The sequence below is a fragment of the Arvicola amphibius genome, chromosome 11 (assembly GCF_903992535.2).
Source record: "Arvicola amphibius chromosome 11, mArvAmp1.2, whole genome shotgun sequence".
NCBI classification, from domain to species: Eukaryota; Metazoa; Chordata; class Mammalia; order Rodentia; family Cricetidae; genus Arvicola; species Arvicola amphibius.
In genome coordinates this window covers 24,760,844-24,779,065 of record NC_052057.2, presented here as the reverse complement: position 1 = coordinate 24,779,065, position 18,222 = coordinate 24,760,844, and the positions used below count along the sequence as shown (strand labels likewise).

General features: G+C 43.8%; 1 protein-coding gene across 1 annotated transcript in view; it reads right to left on the bottom strand.

Moving 5' to 3' along the window:
* The window catches only part of Frem2 (FRAS1 related extracellular matrix 2), a 130,813-nt gene that overhangs the window by 51,881 nt on the left and 60,710 nt on the right, over positions 1–18,222 (bottom strand). The window contains exons 4-6 of the mRNA XM_038348099.1: positions 17,003–17,233; positions 6,563–6,688; positions 4,629–4,880 (exon numbers count right to left, since the gene is read on the bottom strand). Of these exons, the coding sequence (XP_038204027.1) occupies positions 4,629–4,880; positions 6,563–6,688; positions 17,003–17,233 (609 nt within the window). The remainder of the gene's footprint in view (positions 1–4,628; positions 4,881–6,562; positions 6,689–17,002; positions 17,234–18,222) is intronic.

The following is an 18,222-nucleotide window of genomic DNA, read 5'->3' as shown; positions in this document are numbered from 1 at the left end:
GTGGTGTGGTTGCGGGAGAGATCTCTCCCTTCGAAGCCTATGAGAGGTGGCCCTGAAGGCCCTGAGGGCATGAAAGCAGGAGAACTGACCCTAGCCCTTGGTCCTCAGACTATCCAGGGCAATGCTGGAGAGTTCACCCTGGTGCTTAGGATGGTGGAGAGCTGACTGGATGACCAACCCTGCAACTACCCATGCTCAGAACCATCGGCTGTGTGAATTGGCCCACCCCAACATCTACCCATCTGTGATAGTACATGAAGTGACCAGTCCTGCAGACCCAAGGCTGCAGGATCTCCATGCCATAGGACAACAACAGGATAACCAACGGGAGTTCCAGGGAGGTCCCAGCATTGGCAGTGTAGTAGAAACCAGAGGCCTTTAACCAGACCAATGACTCTCTGCAGTGAACACGTCTAAGTAAAGATACATGGATAAAAGGGTTTATGGCATGGCTCACTGTGCCACACTACAACTTCCATGATGAGATTTTTCCTTTTTCTTTTTTTTTCCTCTTAATTTTTTTTTTTCGGGGGGAGAGGTTGCAAGGGCAGAGGGCAGATACAAAGGGACAGGGAAATGAATGGGATGGAGATGCATGATGTGAAAGTCACAAAGAATAAATAAAAAGAAAGTAAAAAAAAAAGAAAATAAGTATTATGGGATGAGGAAGGCCTGAGTGAATGATGAAAGAGAATATAGTCAATTCTTTTTCGACCTCTAAGCCGGGCATGGGATTTTCATTTTTGGTGGTGGATAAGTTCATAAAAATATATTCAACAGTGAAAGTGTAAAATCCAATGAGATGCTCCACGGATTCAGCTCGGCATGGCTGTGCTCCTGTAAAAAAGCCTGTTGAGTTGTACAGTCTTTGGGTCTGGGTTATTCTGGTGTGTGATTTTGAGTTGTACAGTCTTTGGGTCTGGGTTATGTTGACAACTTACAACCTTTTGACTTATAAAGTTCAAAATACATTAAGTGTGGAATATTCCTTTACACTGTGTGAATATATGTTGCTGTGATTGGTTTAATAAAGTAGCTGACTGGCCAATAGCTGAACGGGATAAGGTTAGGTGAAAGAACCCGACTAAGGACAGGCACATACATGGTACACAGACATATCTACAGGCAAAACACCCACACATATAATGAAAGTAAAATAAAAAGAGAATTTCTCATCTCACCTTCTTTTAACCTCTTTTTCTACACTGGTTCTTTTAAGTTCTTATCATAAGACCATGCATTGAACCAACCACCCACAAACTTTCGGAACACAAACTTTTTAAAATTCCTCTCCTCCCTCCTTCTTACACAGAGACCTAGTCATCTCAGTGGTGACTCTCATTGTTATGTTTAACTTCGCCTCCTTTCCCTTATGCCTGCCTTAGTTCTGATTCCGGTTAATTTCCACTGTCTTCTAATCAGTAACCTTTAGACCCCACTCTGGTATTTTCACAATATTGTTCAAAAACTTTCCCACTCTCCCTACGTAATAATTCAGACCATCTGTTTTTATTTGAGGCATCTTCAGGTGCTTTGAGTCCATCTTCCCAGACTCACTGCCCACAAGGCTCACCGTCTTCTGTTGAATCAGTTTTTAACGGACTTCCCTACAGATCATGTGACCTAATTTCCACAAAACGCTACAAACAGAGACAGCTGAGCCATATCATGCTTCATGCAAGGAAAGTAGGCTGGAGAGCAGAGAGGGGGCTTTCTTGGAAGGCCAAGACCCATTGGCTAGACAGGAGCAGCATGGACGCAGAGCCCAAGATTCTGGCTGTGGAGCTTGGCGGAAAACCTTTTTTTATTTTGGGGGATTTCATACCAGAGTATTGTGTTTAAATCATTTTTGACCCCTCTGTCTCCCTCCCACCAATTCCTATATTTTCCCTAACTATCTCTCACATCCATCACCTTATCTTTATTATTATTGTTATTTATAGTTGTATAATAATTATACACATATGCCTATACAAATATAGCCTGCTGGGTCCATTTAGCGTTACTGGTATGTAGATGTGTCTGTGACTAACTGCTTGGGACTGAATCAGCAGTCAGACGGTTCCTCCCGGGAGAATACTGATTCTCCCTCTCAACAGCCATTGTTGCCTGTAGGCTTTTCACCTGGAGCTTTCTTAAAACACTGCGGCAGGGACAACTGAGTTCCTCAGGGCTCCATAGCCCATTACTCCCTTTGAATGGATGCAGGACTGGGCAGGACAGAAACTTCTGTCAACATTAGTCTTGTTCTCTGTTGCCCTAAGACCGTTGCATCTTTCAAAGTCTCGCTCATTCTGACTCACAAAGTCGCTGTGTGTTTAAGCACAACCTGCTTCCTTATTTTCCCTTTCTATTGCTTCAGACATCATTATATATTATCCTCATTTAACCTCACTTACATATTCAGCCCCACCCTGCAGAACTAGGTTTTTAATCTTGGGGTTTTCGAGCCCGTGTCAAATTCTTCTATGTCCATGACAAGTGATACGGGCTTCATAACATGACTTGCTGCATGCTTAGACTTTCCTGAAGGACCAAACGCCTCATTTATTCTTTTATTTTAGTTCATTTTGGTGCCAAGGGTGCTGTATGTGGCATCTTGTCCGTCGAGGAGGAAAGCTCTCTGGTTCTATCATTCAGTCACTGCGGCTGTACCGACTTGTGGTGACAGTGTGATTGTAGAACCGGAAACAACTCAATGATGCTCTGAACAATCACAAACTCGTCCCCCCACACCTATCTCTTTATGTTAAAAAGCGTTTTAGCTTAGGTGTACTTAATGCAGACTATGTTTGTCAAGTTATTACTTTAATTGGATCTGGCCCTTTCTGGAATGAACTGGCTGGCATTTCTTAATTGGAACTTACACTAATGTAAGTAATTGTATTTAACATTAAAAAAGAAGGGAAAAAACGGAGGCAAGCAGGTCTTTCAGCTTTGCACAAACGCAAACAAGTTTATCCACATGGTACATTTTTTTTTCTGGTGTAAAGCATTTTCTTCCGCAAAAGTGTTTCCACTTTTGAGTCTAAGGTCGCTCTAATGTTGAACGGCCCTGAACTGAGATTCATTTACTACAGGGTTCATCCTATTGCCATTTACAAACCCCTACCTTCTGTCTGGCATAGTAACTTTTCCAGGGTCGTCAAGGAAGACGCACTGGAGCAAAGACCTGGGACGATTGTCACACAAAGGCAAACTATGAATTCAGCTTCAGCTCCTGCATTCACTCCAGAGACTGACTGCAAAGTCACTCTTAGTGTTGAATTAATGCTTTTCGTAAGAAACCAATATTGCAGCATTTAATTGGATCTTGCAGAAGGGCAGAACACTGGTAATACTGATGGAGGATGCTCGGGATGCCTGCATATTCCTAACTTCAGACACATCCCGATTCATAGTGTGTAGCTCTTTCAAACAACAGGTTTAGCTGTTTCTTATTGAAGCAGTACAGATTTTAGACATGTATTTCCATAGTCCTGTGGCCCCCATCCTACATCCCTATAGCCGTACATCGTCAGAGAGATTCTTGGTCCTAGTATAGTATCCCTATACTTGGTTTAAATATAGAACACGGCAGAGTAGATGGCTCAGCTGTTAAGACACATTTTGCTTTTGCAGAGGATCCAAGTTCAGTGCCCGGCACCTACCAGGGCTGCTCAGAGCCACTCATATCCGTAACTATTACTCCAGGGAACCCTGACCACCACTTCTGGCTTCCTTGGGGACCTGCACTCAAGTGACCCTCATCTGCATAACTAAAAGTTTAAAAAATACAAATACAGGGCCCTTTATTAAGAGAAGCAGTAGAGGAGCAATTTTTAAAATGAAGGATGTTATCTAAACTCAGGAGATGACCTGACAGCTTTGTCTCACACTTTCTCCTTTACCTTAGCTAGCCAAGACCTTTCTTGGCAGATTGTTTTCAGTCTCCTAAGTTTTAAGATTCTTTGGGTTTTTTACTCTCCTGCAGCTTCACTCCACCAGCAAGGACCATCCATCCTCTTTGATCTGCCACGGGGAAAAGGGAGGGAGACAGGAACCAGTCCATGGGAGGAGAGGGCAGTGCTATCTGCTTCACCCTTTGCCTGCATCACAAGATCATTTGCAGTCGTCCCCCCCCCCCTTCTCACAAGAACGTGCAAACCTTTTTCAGTTGGTGTTGCTTCATGGAATTTAGTTTCCCCAGGGAAGGGTGTTCTAGTGTATCAACTCCTATTGTCTTGAGACTTAACTTCCCATAGAGCTGTTTCCCACCCAGTGATTCATCTGATAGCCCTTCTTACTATCTCCTTGAAAAACAGATCCAAATACTTGGGTTAAAGTTAGGAAAGAGAAGGCAATCCATGATGCTTTTTAAAAGGATGTTGATTCTTCACCATGGAAGCTGATTGCAACGACTTATTGGTGAGTTGAACTGTAAGAGGACCTAGAGAGGAAACTGGGCATGGGAACAATACAACAGGAATGAGGAATGATTGATGTAGCCAGTGTTTGATGAACCTAAGTCACCATACAATCCAGCAGAGAAACAACGTGCACCCCGTGATTCTATTCGCTTTCTAGTTTTTCTGTTTAGAAAGCTGTGTCTGGTGTTGCCGCCGCAGGGAGGATAAATCAAAACTCACCGTCATCCTTGTCTGTGAGGATGGTCACCTTGGCTCCCGGAAACTTGTCACCGATCCTCCCGCCCATGGGCATGCTCAGAAGGACCTGGAAAGTCTCCTCCTCCTCGTACAAGGAGTCATCGATTACGACCACACGGCACGTTTTCTCACGTTCGCCTTTGTCAAAGCGGACTACGCTGCTGTGGTCCTCGGGCCTGGAGATGTAGTCTGAGTAAGACAGCACTGAGGTCCGCACAGTGCTGGTTGCGGTCCCTAGGGCCCGAGAGAACCAAAAGACATCAGGGCTGAACCACTGTTTCCAAACGTGTTGTTTTCAGATTCATTATTTATCGGTTGTATACTGCAACACCCCAGAACTGCACTGGCAACTACAGTGTTCTAACATCACGGGTCTCCTGCAGAATGTCCGCAGGCACGCCTAATATTGGCCCTCCAGTGTTTCCTCCTGCCTTCCTTCCAACAGGCTTTCAAATCAACGTAACAGGGAAGGTAATATTTCCCACTGTTCAAACGCTCCCCATATACAGGCCAAGGCCATGTGCTTTCTGTGTTTGCCTAGTCTTTCCAACCATCTACTGGGTTTTAGGCACTGGGGAAGTGAGCCGTTCAGAAGTCAACACACTAGTTCTGCCACCTGGGTCCCAAGACTGAGTCTTTTTTTTTTTTTTTTTTTTTTTTTTTTTTATACCAAACACAGTTTCCCCTTTCTCTTCTCCTCCCGCTCACCCCCCCCTCACCTCCCTTCTATCCCCTTCCCTTTCATTCCTCCATCTCCATTCACAAGAAGTAAGGTCTCAGCTGGGTGGTGGTGGCGCACGCCTTTAATCCCAGCACCCGGGAGGCAGAGGCAGGCGGATCTCTGTGAGTTCGAGACCAGCCTGGTCTACAAGAGCTAGCTCCAGGACAGGCTCTAAAGCTGCAGAGAAACCCTGTCTCGAAAAAAAGAAAAAAAAAAAAAAAAGGAAAAAAAAAAGGAAAAAAAAAGAAGTAAGGCCTCCCATAGGAGTCAACAAAGTATAACATATCAAGTCAAGGCAGGATCAAGCGCCTCCCTCTTGCATAAAAGCAAATAGTACTTTGAAAATTGTTTGCAATGATTATTAACTAGTTTTAAAATTTTAAATACTCATTTGCTGTTCTTTAAAGTTGAGAACATTTATAAAACTGAGTTTAATGTTTATGGAAGCCTTGAAGCACTTCAAGAAGATAGATATGGCTTTCCGTCATAGCTCTAACCCCATGAGTCTCTCCAGGATTCACCAAACACGTTGGATTGGTTATCCCGGTCATTTTAGCACTAATTATGTAAAAAAAAAAATGCTTAGGAAAATCTATTGATTTCAAAGGGAAATTTGCATATATCCATTACATGGTTACTTAACCATTAATATACATTTTCTTATCTACTCTAAGTAGACATCTTTAGGAAAAGTTTAAATCCATTTCCAATTGATAGTGATCTTTCTATAATTCATTGATCATCTGTTTGATGATTTGTCTAACTCATTGCCTAAATTGTCTTCACTTTAATAAAGTTCTACAACCACGTATAAAAGGCACAAAAGTATCAGTTTTGGTTGTTGATTCAACCATACATCTTTTTTTTTTCTGTTTATTATCTCATGGAGCCTGATACTAAGCCAGACCCCTCCTCTAAATAACCTTCTTTGACTTGGAAGGTTTGAACAGGCCTCGGTTCCCTGCCATTTTAAATTAGACTAAGAGACCAAAACCTGAGGGAAGAAACAGCAGGCTCCTGCCAGATGGACACAAAGAAGCCCCTAGAAATCCAATACCAAATCTCACGTCTTAACGTCTAGTTCTTCAGTGACTACAAAAAACCTTGCAACCAAGTCCACCCCGTGGGGCTCCACCAGACGAAGAGGTTGACAGGCACACTGCGGGCTACTTCACTTGTTCAGCAATCGCCTTACCTTGCTGTGTGTAGCAGATCACCATCAGCTCCTGGCTGACATCGCCGCTCCTCCTGATGGGAATGAACAGCTCACCCACATCTTCTTCCACGGAGTATTCCGGCTGGGGAATGAACACGGTTGATTCTGAAGAGAAAACACAGTTACAGTCACTATAACATTTTTTTTTCTCTTTAGGTCAGAATTTCCCTATCTTGGAAACTTAAAATTTCTCTGCTAGTTGCTTTTTTAGAAGAACAGTGCCAGAGGAAGGGTGGGAGAGGGGAAAGAACACCTACACGAAGCTCAGCAGAGCTTCTATCTCCAGCCATCTCTTTTCCAGAAAAATACCATTGCACAAGTTCTTCTCAATCCCCTTCTTTCCTCCTGTTCCAACACGACCTCTTCCCTGGTGTAACCCAAGAGGTGGAAATGCCTCTTTTACAGACCCCAGGTTCATACGGTTGAACCTGGCTCCCAAGCGTGCTCGTTAGGCAGGACTGGAACTCAGATCCTGTGACGTCTGTCTACTCTATTATTATTCTTATCCAAAGGGCTTCTTTTTGGGTGGTTCGTCATTAAAAACGTAACAATATACTTGTTCAACTGTATTCAGACAACAGTTCCTTTTGAGTTCCCGAGTGCCTTTTTCATAAGCAATAAATGAGGATAATAAATAAATTTCATAAGCAATAAAAAAAGCTTTTGCTTCTCTAGCAGGATAGCAATTACTTGTGACATAAAAACTATGTTTATATAACATTATAGGTCTCAATGACTCATTTTAACATAGATGAAAGGTACATTAAGTAATGCAAGTAGTGTAATTAAGTTGTTAAAAATAGATCTATTGTGTAAAACTTTCATGATGATTTGATTCAATAGTTTGACATTATAAACCCCAAACAGACTGTGGTATTCCTCTGGAAGCCATTTCCCTGATAGCCTTAACATCCACACAGAACATACTTCCTGATCATCTCTGAAACAGTAAGCACAATTCTTCTGGGGCTATGAAAGACTCTAGAATAGTCTACACAGTTAAGATGTTCAGTTCTCCCTGCCCTGTGGCTGAGGGCGTGAAGGATGAGCTCCTCTGAAGATATTTCTCTCATGCTGAGGATGCTGGTGGGGTCAGCCAAAGGGGAAGAGCTCGCAGGAAGGGGCTTGTAGGGCAAGAACCAGAAATGGTTCTGTGGCTAAGAGTGTGCTGCTCTTGCAGAGAGACCAGGGCTCAGTTCCTAACACTTACATGTGGTGGTTCACACCATCCTGTAACCCTAGTCCAGGAGATCTGACACCTTGCCTCCGTGAGCACCACATGCATGCACATACGCAAAGATATAGATACACATAAATGAAATTTTTTTTTAAAAAAAATTAAGAGCCAATGAGCTCTGAAGTTTAGTTTTCCAGCAACTCTCAGATATCCAGAGGCACGTGCCACCCTCTCCAGACCTAGAGGTGACGCTGCCCTCACTGCCTGGAGGCACTTTATATGTCTGGGCTTTAGATCCTGCCCCAACCTTGGAAGACAATTGTGACATGCTTTTGAAATGACTAATCTTCGCAGTATCATCGGTCTTCTTGCGAGACTCTCACTAATACATTCACTTTTAGAATGACCCCATTGTATAGCTAATTATTCAGTTATAAAACACTGATTTCATGCCAGGCGGTGGTGGTGCACGCCTTTAATCTCAGTACTTGGGAGGCAGAGACGAGCAGATCTGTGAGTTTGAGGCCAGCCTGGTCTACAGAGCAAGTTCCAGTACAGGCTCCAAAGCTACAGAGAAACCTTGTCTCAAAACAACAAAACAACAACAACAAACAAGAAAGCACTGCTTTCAACTTGCCAGGCACCTTGGTGCAGAAGTAAATGCCCTCATGGGGTGTCCTTTCTGCTGAGGGATTGGAAGTAGGAAGAAAGCAATCAAATACACGAGAAGATGCGTATGATGTAGGGGTAACGTGACAAAGGAAAAATCAAGGATCTGGGGACGAGCGTTCTGGGTGGCCTGCGATACTCAGGAAACTCACAGCAAGTGTTGCCGGTACAATTGAGCTGAGATGTCCTACATGAAGAGCAGAGACTCCCATACACAAGGATTACTTGCGAAAAGAACCCAAAAGCAGGGTGTGCTGAGACCGGGCAAGGAGTGGGCAGAGGGTCCGGGTGAGAGCGTGGAGGGCAAGGAGAAGGGCAGGCGTGAGGCTGAAGAGGTGGGAGGTGTGCAGATCACACAGACCTCTTCAGCGACGCCGGGAGGACCTCGATTTTCACTCTAATTAGGATGTAGAAATAAACAAAGCTGCCCAACGAACTGGATGAGAATAAACTACAGCTAGAGCTCCCGAGAGCAATGACGTCAGCCACCTTTCTCCTTTTTTGTTGTTTTCTTTTTTTTTTCTACAGTGTCCTGTGAATAGCCGGTGTCTTAATTAGGATTTCTCTTGCTGTCAGAATGACCAAAGGCAACCTGAGGAGGAAAGGGTTTCCTTCAGCTTACAACACTCAGGTCACACTCCATCTCTGGGGGAAGTCAAAGCAGGAACTCAAGGCGGGAACCTGGAGGCAGGAAGTGAAGCAGAGGCCAGGGAGGCATGCTGCTTCCTGGCTTGCTCCCATGGCTTGCTCACTCTGCTCTGTTGTATGACTCAGGACCACCTGACTAGGGTTGGCACCACCCACAATGGACTCGGCTCTCCCACGTCATAAATAGCAATTTTAAAAAATGTTTCGCAGGCTTGCCCACAGGCTAATTTGATGGGGACATTTTCTCAGATGAGGTTCCCTCTTCCCAAATGACTCTAGCTCATGTTAAGTTGACAGAATACTAGCCACTCAACTGCAGACTTACATCCCCAGCTCTTCACTGGTGTTCAGACAGACTTGAAGGCAGGCAAAGGAGTGGGGACATGTGACAGAGGGAAAAAGAGGAAGACTCAGGTATGCCACGATGGGAGGCTGTGTGGCATGGGGAGCTGTAGCGTGTAAACAGGAAGGAGGACAGGCAATGGGGCTGTGCACAGAATGGCCCAGAGTTAGAATTAGGGACCACAATTAGGGAAACTGTCAGTTCAAGTGCTGACCATATTGGGGTTCAATATGCTACAGGACTGTTCAACATGCTATGGCTTCCCGGATGCTGCAGAGAGTGGGTCACGGCTTTTCACATGTCCTCTTGTCGCCATTCCATATCTCCAGGTGAGATGGCGGGGACCATGCGGGGATGCTGCACTCTGATGCATTCTATGAGCATATTTCAGCTGCTGCATGATAAACACGAAGTAGGAGGAGCCGGCATGAAGCCCTTGGTTTTAAGACTTAGCAATCATCCAGGCAGGAGATCACAGACCCCGAGGACCAGGAGATAACAAGAGTTGGCACTTGTGAATGTGGTTGGGATGGAGATGCCATAAACAAAGACTCATAGAGTTTTCTTTCTGGTGAAGTTTTCTCAGGCATGAGAAAGGACCCGAGGAACCCGGGATGACTCCTACAGATGCAATTGTTGTTTGTAAACGTGGGGAACACTATATGGAGGTCATATTTGGGAAACCTGGAGTTACATTTGGGATGTGCTAAAACCGAGCTGCCCTCTCAGTAGCCAAGTGGAAAAGTCCAAGTGGCCTTTAAGGCATATGATCTTGGATTTCAGTGGAGAGGAAAGACTGGAAAAATACAGGTGTATGATTCATGCAGCCCCCCCGTCAGAGTACGGTCACATCTGGAGGACGTGGAGATGAAGAAAATGGGCCGGAGATAAAAAAGACTGGAAACCACGGGCTGAGAAGGACCATGATGCACTGCAAGTGTTAAAAACAAAGGAGGGAGCAATTGCTCCAAATACTGGAATGGAAAGACACTGGAACTTGGTTATCTTCACCAGCACTTTGCACGGAGTACAGGGCAGCAGCCTGAAGGAGTAGCCCACACGGGAGGAGGGCATTGCCCTCACCCACCCGGGCATTGCCCTCAGCCACCCTGCCCTAGAGGTGATCCAAGCGGCAACTCAAGAAACATCCTCGTTGGTTTATTTTTAAGGCAAGTTTTCACAATGGTAAGGATTACAGCAACAGGGGCTGGAGAGATGGCTCAGGGATTAAGAGCATTGACTGCTCTTCCAGAAGACCTGGGTTCAATTCCCAGCACCCATATGGCAGCTTACAACTGTCTGTAACTCCAGCATCCAACACCCTCACACAGACATAGATACAGGCAAAACACCAATAAAATAAAAATAAATAAGAATTACAGCTATAATTATCAAGTAAGATTTTGCCAAATACAAAACTTTCGCATAAACATTGTCCTGATTTTAGTACAAAACCACATAAAGTGCTAAGCAACATTAAACTATCCAGCAAATCTCAGGGACCCCTTTCCATGAACTCATGGGAATTCACTGGGAGGTGGGGTCACAGACTTTAAGTCCTCAGGCTACATTCTCTGTGGCCTTTCTATGAAACATTACCCAAAGCTTGTTACGTGCTAATGTTTGCGTACGTCTATATTCAGACGTTGAATGTGACGGTCGAGGAGATGGACTTTGAGAGGTGTGTAGATAAAAGCAAGGTCATGAGTGTGGAGGCCCCACCAGGGATTAGTGTTCTTACAAAAGCAATAGGGAGTTCTCTCTCAATCAACAGGCAAGGAATTCTGGGTGCTACACTGAGGTCATACCTGGGAGATGAATGTCTGTAAGCCTGGAGGATCCTCAGCAGGACCTGAGTATACTAGCCCAAGCTTTATCTGTTGGTTCTGTTTTAGCATCTGGAGAGAGAGTCAGGGTCGCGAACACACTAAGTGAGCCCGCTACTCCTAGCCCTACCTTGCGCTCAAATTCTTAATCCCCCACGACTGTGAGGGACAGATGGATATCATTGTCTGTTATATTAAAGTCACCCAATCTATGATATTTTGTTACAAAGGCCAGGGCTGATTAAACCAGGGTTAATCAGACAGCATGCATTCCACACTGCAGATTTGTCCCGGCCAGTTTTGTTTTCAAGTATGTTCTGAGGGAAGTCACATGTGTGGGGTTTTAATTAAGCAGCCCCCAAAGGATTTAAACCTAGAGGACTTAAGGTCTGGTTCCTTCTGTATGCCATGACCCATGCACATTGGATTACACAAGTCAGGACTTCTCCCCAGTGCTTATGGGCTTGAACCATGAATAGAGAAGAAAGCCATGGCCTCAGACCTGGAATTTACTCCTACAGTTGATCTGACAGAGGGTAAATACGCCCGTATCAAGTTCAGATCTTCTGTTGACCCAACTTTCCACAGAAATATGTAACCGTGGAAGAAACCGTGAAAGGATCAGAAAGACAATTGAACGATTTCTCCGGTTGCCGTTTAGGTCAACATGATCTTCCAGCTTCATGTCTATAGCAGAAGTGTATACACAGGCTGCCCCGAGGAAGCACAGCTTTTTATGAATGAATGCCCCGAGGAAGCACAGCTTTTTATGAATGAAATGCTAGAGCGCCATTGTTGCACCGGCCTTTAAAAGCAGTTAGCTAACACCGACAGAGTCCCACTACTTGCCATATCCTATTCTAAACACGCCACATGTGTTGACTGGCTTTATTTTTGTAATCACCTTTGTGGTAAGAACTTTGGCGATCTGCATTTTAGCTCTAAGGAGCACACATGCACACGTGCGCGTGTGCGCGCACACACACACATACACACACACACACCCACACACCCACACACACACAAAAACGCACACACAGGTGGGGAGGCACTGGCACTGCATTTGAACTCCAACAAGTCATCTCAGAGCCCTTGTTCCATGGTTGCCCAGGGTTCTCCCCAAAGGAAGCTATGCGGGGTGTGAAAGGCAAAGTTAGCACACGAGGAAAGGAAAAGCTAAGCGATGTCAAGAGGTATTCAACATGGTTGAGGTGGAGAAAGGGCAAGGAGAGGGGAGGAAGGTTAAAAGGAAGCTAAAAGCAAGCACCTAGATGACTCCTTAAAAGAGCTGAGAACTAGCCGGGCGATGGTGGCGCACGCCTTTAATTCCAGCACTCGGGAGGCAGAGGCAGGCGGATCTCTGTGAGTTCGAGACCAGCCTGGTCTACAAGAGCTAGTTCCAGGACAGGCTCCAAAGCCACAGAGAAACCCTGTCTTGAAAAACCAAAAAAAAAAAAAAAAAAAAAAAAAAAAAAAAAAAAAAAAAAAAAAAAAGAGCTGAGAACTTCCTACACATTCTGTATTAGTCTATGTATATAATTGCATACATACAGAATTCTGAAGGGAGGTAGCATGACTAGCATCCACTAGCACAGACAGAGAGCATACAAAGACATATATCATAGATGTACCCATGTTACACCCCACTCACACAACAGGCTGGAACTATCACAGTCCCTATGAAGGAAGAACTGAGGGATAAGTTATGGGATTGGTAAATTCTCAAGAAGCAAATGAAAACCAGTAGGAGAAAAGGCAATGGCAGGGTCATGCTCACAACACCAGCCACAGCCACCTCCATGTGGGAGGATTATAATGACTGAAAAATTAACACTCCTTGGTTCTTGCTAGCTTCAGATTTGTAGAGGCAAAAAAGCAGGAGGTCTAAGGTCCCTTGGGCCCCTCACACCTCTCTCTCTCTCCTCTTTCCCACTCTCAGGAGCGTACTGAATTTTCCCTCTGACAGTAAACGTGAGCTGTCTTCCCACTTGCGGATGGATGAGAATATTCTTCATTTTGAAGGATAAACCTGGGTAGAGTAGGTGCACCCTTTATCCACCAGCACAACACCATAATGAGCACTGCTTTGTAACTCTGGATTTTACTTTTAAGTTTTGACGATGCTGCAACTGGGGGGAAAAAGCGACTTCAATTCTTAGAAACAAAGTTGGAGCTACAGTAGAGAGAGAATGTTCATCCTGTCCTTTCTCTCCATTACACTGCACAGATGAAGAAAATCCTAAAAACACGAGAGAACAAAAGATCTTCTAAAATCCCCTCACAATAGGCGAAGAGGAAGAGAACTTGGGGCGTGGATGAAAGCAATGAGTGTTCCCCGCCTTGCAGGATCTGGGAGGTTTTTGAAAACAACTCAGAAGGCTTCCAGCACATCTTCAGGCCGTGGCCAGCAAGCTTGCTCAGTGCAGAAGTGTCTGAATGCTGCCATTGATGTCTGAACTTGGACATTTCTTTAACACTTTGTTATTGATTTATCCTTCTAAAGTGAACCAAGTCAATACAGACCGTTTTTAACTGGAGCTTAGGAAAGAAGCAGATGAAATCAGTGAGCCTGACCCACATAAGAGTGTACCACATGCATGCAGGAGCCCATGGGGGCCAGAAGTGGGCATCAGATTCCCTGGAGCTGGAGTCACAGGTGGTTGTGAGCCATCATGTGGGTGCTGAGAATTGAACCCAGGTCCTCCAATAGAGCAGGAAGGTACTATTAACTGCTGAGCCACCTCTCCAGCCAGGCCTTTTTTTTTTTATAATATTAGGTAGCAACTCAATTTGATTCCACCAAAAACATTTATAGAAATGGAATAGCTGACCTACTTACTCATGATTATATATAATGAGGGAAATATCAGAATGGCATGATTGGTAAAAGCTTATAAGCTTTTCAGGTGTAACAAGGCAAATCATTACATAAAAATGAGCTTTTTATATTTTTATCTATGTATTTCTATTTGACTATTTGAGGTTATGGTCTCCCAGTAAATATACATAAAGATTCATTTTATCCTGAGTAGAGAGATTAAGAAGTAAAAAGACAATTAGGGCTTTTTTTTAAGTTTAGTTCTTATGTATCTTCCTTTAACAGAAACAAAAGGGTTTACTACCAGGTAATGTCCATATGTCTCTAAGAATAAGAAACACTGGTATTATTTGAGATACAAGATTTAATAGGCAGAAAGCTAAGAATTGTCCTGAAAACCTCTCAAAACTGGGTTAAGGCTGGAGCAATAGCTCAGCGCCATTCATAACACTGGTTGCTCTTACAGAGAACCTGGGTTCAGTTCTCAGCACCCACATGGTGACTCACAACCATCTTTAACCCAAGTTCCAGCACATCTGATGCCCTCTTTCTGGCTTCCAGGGTACTTCATGGATACAATACACATACATGCATGCAGGCAAAACTCAGACATATAAAATAAGTAAATAAATCTCTAAAAGAATTAAAATGGGTTAACTGTTCCTTCTGTGGCTCATATTATATATTGCAGCAAGCAGCTCTCTATACTATTAGCTGACAGAGTGTGGTCACAAGGTGGTAGCATTCACTGCACATCTGCATTATCTCACCTTGCCTCCAGCACTTAGCAGAATTCCTGGCATCGACAGCAGATGCTCGGTAAACCTTTGACTACACAGGCGCACAATACAAGGACTAAAGCGCTCTTGTTTTCTGGTTTTTTTTTTTTTTTTTCAACACTTGGGTTTATTCTCTGATGCTAATACCTTCCAGGTTTTATACAGAAAGCGAAACCAGTAAGAAGCTAGGAATTGGTTGATATAATTTATTGATACGTTCAGTAAGCATGTGAATCTGTTAGTCTAGGAGGCTGCCACTATCTATTTTCCCAGAAGAATGTTCTAGCCATTCTCCACCCTCCCCCACAGCTTACTGAATAACACTGAATTTTCTGTTCCATCCTACATTTCCATACAGCAAAATATGTCTACTCTAGACACAAAGATCCATTGGATGATTCAACTGCCTCTAGATAGTCCCTTCCCAAAGGACAACTTGGAGATTTACTCTTTTTGTGTTCATGACCATCCCCAAATTTCAGGGGAGTTCTGGAGCACCCTCCCTGGTATCTGACACTCAAGACTGTTGCAGCGTGGATGCCATAGGCACACGAGGACTGGACCTCGTCTTGAGGTGGAGGTGGAAGGTCAGTACCTATTCCAGTGGTGCAGAGGGCCACAGATACGGGCAGGCAAGGGAGGAGTTAGATATTATCCATGCTAGCCCTGAGTATGGCTTCCCATTAAATAAATAAGCAACAAAGAGTATGTGTTTGCAGATGAATATAGATGCTAATGTATGGAGTGAAATACAAAATAGTTTAAAATCCTTCCCTAAATCACAACTATTCAATTAAAAACTATAAATGAATATAGAGAACATATTAGCATAATTATAACTATGAGAGGTCCAGGGTGTATGTATGTACATACATGCTTTCACGTGTGCGTGTTTCCCTTGTTTTAAAATCCCATTGATCAGACATGTTATTGGTAGAGAGAAATATCTTCCCTTATGGTTAGGAATGCAGAAATAAGTTTTAAGTCTTATCCCTTAATGTAAACGATAGCAATTTTACTAAATAGCAAATAAAATCCCAAAAGCTAGCTTCCAGCTTAAACTAACAGAGCAGCTTAAATGTATTAACGTTGTCATGGGATTGTTTAAAAGAGAAAAGCGTTACTATCGAAGTATATCCCCAAAGCGGCAGACTAAAAGAAAGTTTAACTATTCATTCACAGATAATTTATGCAATTAATGTTAAATATTCTTTAATGAAAATTACAAACATAGGGGAACTTCATACTTGACTGAAGGCAAAGGAATTTGGTAAACTCAGGATGTAGGAAGCCCCCAGTTCTTTAATTATGCTGAGTCTTTTAACACAGGGATTTGCATGAGTCCCCATTTTATGAACTCAGCAGATTGCATCTTTGTAGAGCATTTAAGAATTTTCTGACTGACAAAATAATGCAGGCTGGCAGTTAGAAAGAAAGTCATGTCTGGCTTCTGACAGCATTTCAACTTTAGAAGTCTCGATGAGGTCTGTGTAAATGCCAGGTCTCAAAAAGCCATTCGCTCCGTACTCCCCCCCCCCCCCCCCCGCCCCAACTCAAATACACATGAAGACAAACCAGGATTGTATGCAAGGGGCAGGAAAAGGTCAACTCACAAGAACATTAATGTTCATTTTCGCAATGTCAGCCAAGTGCACACGTTGACAAGGCAAGTAGCCGAAGAGAAATTCAGCGCTATGGCTCATCGCAGAAAGGGGGGTGGCGGTTGGGAGCAAAGGGGTGGGTACTACCCCATGAAGGTGGAAATAATAAAACACAATACAGGGAACAAATTCATTCCAGAGTGGTCTGACTCTCAAACCATTTGCTTAAAAGGTATTCTAAGACATCTGAAAGACTTTAAATCTCATGAACTGGGGGCCACAAAAATGGGAGGAACCAAACGTGTTGGTTCTTAGAATGATAATCATGGAGAAGATCTGGCATTGGTGCATTGGTCGCAGTTAATGTACCTAAGATATAGCTTCCCTTCATTATGGTTACATTTACCCCTTTCCATCAATATACCTGAGAATTCTAAAGAATCTGGAAAATTCTCTGCATAGAAAGTCCACATAGTGTCTTTAAACTCCTCTACAGGGAAAGTGCTTTGTCCTAAACTCCCATCAGCAATGACATAAGGGAGAGATGATCACGCTCACCATCGCCTGGGTCGATGATTTCCACAGTAGTCACCGTAGGGAACTCCAGGACCGCCAGCACGGGCTCAGAGAGAACCACCTGGAAGGTCTCCGAGTGCTCATGTTCCTCGTCGCTCAAGATCCGCACTCTCCACGAGGCCCTGGTCTGGCCGGGGTTGAACTGCACTTGTTTCTGGCCCTTGCCCTTGAAGTCACGGTCTTTCTGTGCCGTCCCATCCCTTGTGCTGATGCCTGCAGAGACAATATGAATCATTCCATTTAGAATAAATGGAACGATTCCCTCTTTTTCTTTGTTTCATTGTTCAGTATCCAGCTCTGCCTTAATTGCTGAATCTCTATCAGAGACTAAAACAAAGCAAATTGCCTTAGAGTGCTTATATAAGATTCCTTTGTCCCTGTGGTGACGGGGCATACGCCTTTAATCCTAGCACTAGGGAGGCAAAGTCCAGCCTGGTTGAATTCTAGGCCAGCCTGGTCCACTGAGCTAGTTCCAGGACAGCCAAGGACACACAGAGAAACCCTGTCTTGAAAAGGCAAACACAAAAAAAGGAAAAAAAAAAAGAAAAATGACTTTGAATATATCTGAACACACCACAGATTGTTAATCTTAACATGAAGATGGAAATAAAGGTTTTGTTAAAAGCTTTTGTCTTGTAGTCTTTGGGAAAACATCAGACAACTAAGTCCTTCACATATGCATCTGCTTCGGTAGCAGACAGCACAGCTTATTTAATGGCAAAGGATAAAGGGCCCCAAACAGGAGTCCCGGCTCATGGGGTTAATATCTGGAGGATACTAGGGGACTAGCCCTGGCATGGATAAAGACAGACTCAGATTGCGGTAACAACCACTTCCATTTTGTAGGCCCATTGACTAATGCAGCACCAGTCAGGACGTGAGGGCTGGGGAACTGGTGAATGAAGGCTTATAAGGGAAAGAGAGATGGATAGAGCACTTAGTGGGCTTAAGGATGTTCTTGTCATTAATAGATGTTTACTAACCATTACGAGTGAGATCCCTGAGATGCAAAGACTATCATCAAATAGAAATGCACATTTAGTTCAGCAGTGGATCGTAAGAAGTTGTTACATACCACAGAAATCTCAGCATGTCCAATTACTGCTAAGAAACGGAGGCAGCTTAGATGACCATGCAAAGGATGGCATATAAAGAAACTGTGGCTCACAGGCATGATGGAATTTCATTCGGCCATCAAGAAA